General features: G+C 28.1%; 1 protein-coding gene across 1 annotated transcript; it reads right to left on the bottom strand.

Moving 5' to 3' along the window:
• Positions 1-2,795: 2,795 nt before the first annotated feature.
• Positions 2,796-3,698, bottom strand: LOC111634546 (cytochrome P450 4C1-like). The gene is made up of 5 exons (XM_023379341.1): positions 3,681-3,698; positions 3,423-3,596; positions 3,284-3,350; positions 3,021-3,200; positions 2,796-2,953 (listed from the first exon to the last, which is right to left on the bottom strand). Exons 1-5 carry the CDS (start codon positions 3,696-3,698, stop codon positions 2,796-2,798), a joined length of 597 nt encoding a protein of 198 aa, XP_023235109.1.
• Between the last annotated feature and the right edge of the window lie 1,464 nt (positions 3,699-5,162).

Raw genomic sequence — 5,162 nt, 5'->3', positions numbered from 1 at the left:
ATGTGACCCCAGTTGAGAACCACTGGTTTAAAAAAATTCTTTAAAATTTTATTACTTTTAAGAAAATTCTTTACATTTAGAAAATTCTTTTATTTCTTTTATAAAAAATTTTCCTTAAGACTGTAAAAGAAATTTTTTTATAAAAGAAATAAGAATTATCTAAACATTAGATAATTCTTCTTATTTGTTTTTCCTTCACATTTCTTTTCCCTTCAAATAAAAATATTCAATAATTTTATATATTAAAATAATAATAAGTTAAATACATTATTCTTAGTTTTTTAAAATAATATCGACAGTAATATGTTTTTTAAACTGTTTTAATGGGAAGTTTAATGAAAAAACGTTGCATAGAGCACAATGCTCTACTAGTACACGCCTGCAAGAACCCAACTTCACATGTAGACTCCCACAAATGTTCACAGCAGAGCTGCTATTAATAACAACTTTGTCCAATATTATTACTCTTCTAGTGATAAATTTGTGAGAATATAGACTTCAAAGTTAACAACCTAACATTTTAATAACAACTTTGTCGAATATCTGCCAACTTTCACACCTCGCAGTATATTTTCTTCCATGTTCTCAACGTGGATAATGACGTTTTCTTCGGCCTTCTGATCATATGTTCCAATTTTCGTCGTTTTAATATAACAAAAGTAGTAGTGGTATGAGCCATACTAATCACAATGATTAATTAAATTAATACATGAATTTTATTTTAGCGTAAAATTTTTTGGAAATATATAATAACAACAATAATAATTAACGTAAATTTTTTGTATTAAGTTTAATTTAATTATCAAATGTTTTAAAATTACTTGTTTTTTCTAATCTTCGAAACGAGTGGGTGCCAGGTTTTCTTACTTAAAATCGTTTGATTTTTTTTTGTATAAAATTAAGTCGTGCTAATTCGAGTATAACTGCAATAATAATTTTAAAAATAAAAATTTGTTTTTATACCTTGGTAAATTAAATCCGCAATGAAAAATTTGGCGATTACTTTGTCTCCTTTCAGCAGTGGATACTTTTTGATATTTAGGATTAGAAAACTACGTTCTCTTCTAAAACCATTTAGACCATTTTGCCAAATTTTCTACCTGAAGATTTGTCCGACATAAGTCGAATAAAATTTCTAATTAAAAAATAATTAGATTCGTATAATAACTAAATATTTTGGAAAAATAATATTACCACATTCTCCAATTTCATTGTTGTCTATTCCTTCCTGTATGTTTGTTCAAGGTATTATTAGAGAATTGTGATTTTTATTATATATAATTTTGTTTTTTTATATTTACATTTATATATATTATTTTCCTGTCATTTTCTTATTTTTCGTTATTAATTCTATGTAAGTAGATATACTTATTCTATGTTTTGAAACTCCGATGTTCCGATTCTCTGGTTTAACCTGAGGATGGCCTATGGAAATTATCTCGGCAACATAAGGTGTGTTATGAATTCACCTTTCTTCAGGTCAAACATTCGCCATGATGAAGATGAAGACATTTTAGCCAAAGTTATTTGATATTTTCGAGTGACGTCTTTGTACCATAAGATTATCGAATCAGATAAAATCATCCTTCCTCTTAGATTCGATATAAGAATGACCATTAAAAAACGATAAAAGAAAGAAATACTTTGTTCCAGAAAATATATAATCTATAAATTACAAAACAACTGATCATGTCTACTCTTTTGACCATTGATCAGCCTGACCAGGAGNGTAGGGTAAAACTTAATTAATGACGATTTTACTGGTTATAACATTTACAAAATTTTATAAACCCCTACTCTGAAAAGTAAGCTTTTTTATTTAATAACACGGTATTTAAAGTTATGCAAAGTTATTTAATAAAATATGATAAATGATGGTGTTACAAATCAGCCTGACCAGGAGAAATCTATGCTAGATGAAAGGAATGGAAGGAGACCTGTAAACGTTGATAAATAAATCAGACCTACCTGTCAACGTTTATAGATAGATCAGACTTTTATTGAGTAGCCGTCGTTTAATTATAAGCTATTTTGAAATTTCACTAAATAACATAATTACTTTAGCGTAATTAACTTAACATTCGATACTTTTTGTCGATAGCAAATGTTACAGCAAGTCAAAGAAGTAAAATATTTTATTTCAAATACATTCGTTTAATTTTTTCAAAAATTAGATTCTTCCATGTAACTTTTTGTTATTGTTAATTTTTCAAACATTTTATAATAATATGCTTAAAATATTTACGTAATTGTTCTAACGAAGTAACTATTAAAATTCTTTATCTGATTATTGTACTTATACAAAATAAACCTTCCATACTTAGATTTCAAGATTAATTTATTAAAATTTTGCATATTACTTGCATATTATATCACATTGAAGTGAACAAAGAGTTTGCAATTTAACTTTTATTTTAATAGAAAGTTAATAGGCATTTCATCCACAAAATACATATAACTGTTATTATTTTTAGCAAATAATCAAATTTAATATTTATACGATTATCAATTATAGAAATTTCATTCTACTTACGATTATAGTTTTACCTTATATTTTTCCTAAATTATGTTAATAAACAAAAAAGAGTTTATAAATCTTCAATTGAATAGAACCACTTTGATATGGCTTACAAGGTTCCAAACAACAATATATATTTGTGTAATAACGATATACAATGAAGACCAAAGCGATGGGTTTCTTTTATAACTATACTTGCTTAGATTATTTGATATATTTTCAAGTAGATATGTAATAAAAATTATCCTAACGTTCTTTCTTGTCTTCAGCTTCTAATTTATCTGTTTTCTACCCACATTCTAATACCTGATACTGGGGTCATGACTACTTCGTAATACATAACGATCTTGTCTTGAGGATCCAAAGAGTGAATTTTAAAATTCCGTAGAACATTTGCCAAAACTGTTTTCATTTTAATCATTGCAAGTTTACTTCCTGTAATCAAATAAATTTATTGAAAAACTATTGTTTTTTTTTTTCAATTTAGCAAGTAAACACTTACCTAGACAATTTCGTGGACCGGCAGAAAATTGCAGAAAAGCGTAAGGAGGAAGACTTTTGAAGTTTTCGGGCAAGAAGCGGTCAGGATCGAACACTTCTGGATTTTTATAAACAGAAGGGTTGTGGTGAATGGCATGGATGTAAATATAACAACTTGATTGTGATGGCAAAACATAATCACCTGTTTTAGTAATATAATGACAAAGTAATATTAAAACCGAGGGATTATTAATAGAAACAACAGAGTGAAATAGTAATATTAACCTATTGTAATTTTATGAGAAATTTTCCTACCAATGACAGGAAAAGGAGGATAGATTCTCATCGATTCCTGAAAAGTTTAATATATAAAAATTTACATAAAACCAATCTTTAGATATACTTAAAAATATTAAAAAGTTACCTTTATTACGCATTCTAAATACGTCATTTTCATCAAGTCATCAACAGTAATATTCCTATTCGTATCATTATGAAAAATGCTCTTTAATTCCAAATACACTTTTTCCTGTATATCGTGAAATCTTCCCAGGAAATATAGAGTCCAGGACATAGCATGGGCAGTTGTGTCATGACCCTAATAACAAAATTCATTAAAATCAAGATAACAATTACTTACAGTGGAATTTTGGTATTTAATCTTTATAATTTTTTTCTATACTTTCTGACTAGATGTCATAGGGTGGAATTATGCTGATAATGGTATATTCTGCATTATATTTCGGCAGCAATTTTTAAAACATAGACTTATCAATTCACACTGGCGCCTGTCTACTTTTCTTTCCTTCTTATTTCATATATGTAACGTAGATACATATATGAAAGTGAAGACCAAATATGAAAGATTAAGGACAGAAGGCGTTGATATACGAACTTCTGATCTAAAATGAATAATGTTATTTCAGTTGAATATGTTTTGCAGAATGGAGTTAGATTGATGATTGGCATGACAATGTTGTCAGCAAGAAAAGTAGGATGTACTGTACAGTGCAACACACTACTAAAATCTAGAGCATATATTTAAAATGAAATACATAAAAGTTTTAAGTCGAGAATTGTAAGGCTGTCACAATAATGTATGCTCTTTCAATGTGGATTGTGCTTTTTTTATTTCGAGTTCACTCTTATTTAAAAAAATAAAACACAAACAGGATTGTCATCCTGTTGTGACAATGAACCATCCTGGTTGCAGGTGCAGCTCACAGATGTCATATCCTATAGTCAAATTGTCTACATATTTGGACTTGGATGCCTTGAAATATCGAGAAATGCGAAGAAATTGGGGGCTTTCTATATGTATGGGTGTTAGTGCATGTATGTTCTGTATGCGTGTGTGAAAGGGCACAAGTTTTTTTCTTTTTTGAAGCTTTTGTGCTTTTTGTGGAAATTTCTGAAATTTTGCAAGGTGGTTTGTATATTAGGGTGGATTGATGCTGTTAAATATCGAAATCGATAGGTCGATTTATCGATATCGAAATTTAACAGTATCGATATCGATACTGTTAAATTTTGGAATTAAAGATCGAGAGGGTGGGGAGATAATGGAGGTCATGTGTACATCCAGTAGGGTAAAACTTAATTAATGACGATTTTACTGGTTATAACATTTACAAAATTTTATAAACCCCTACTCTGAAAAGTAAGCTTTTTTATTTAATAACACGGTATTTAAAGTTATGCAAAGTTATTTAATAAAATATGATAAATGATGGTGTTACAAAAATTCTAAATGTTACCGTAAAATTTCAGCAACTCGTTGCTGGTTTATTTTCTGTTCAAATAAGTATATTAATAATTTCCTACTCCTTAGCCACAATTCTTAACATTGTGCGAATGACACACATATATTGGCTGTAAGTTTCTAATATAAGACCCAACTTTTACAATGGTTTTTAAATGCGTACAATGATATTTCTGTTTTCTGTCGAAATCGTTTTAAATTACCTTCCAGATATTTAATTCCGCTTGACTATAGCAGATGATCATTGATGATAAAATATTATGAAACTTTGTACTTATCTGAGGCTTAATGTATATAACCCATAGTATAGAGTATATATACAATGTATATACATAGTATAGAGTATATATACAATGTATATACATAGTATAGAGTATATATACAATGTATATACATAGTATA

The sequence above is a fragment of the Centruroides sculpturatus genome, unplaced genomic scaffold (genome assembly GCF_000671375.1).
Source record: "Centruroides sculpturatus isolate CEXI.00-Female unplaced genomic scaffold, Cexi_2.0 scaffold861, whole genome shotgun sequence".
Classification (NCBI taxonomy): Eukaryota; Metazoa; Arthropoda; class Arachnida; order Scorpiones; family Buthidae; genus Centruroides; species Centruroides sculpturatus.
The sequence above is the reverse complement of the archived record's forward strand: the minus strand, read 5'-3'. Positions and strand labels throughout refer to the sequence as shown.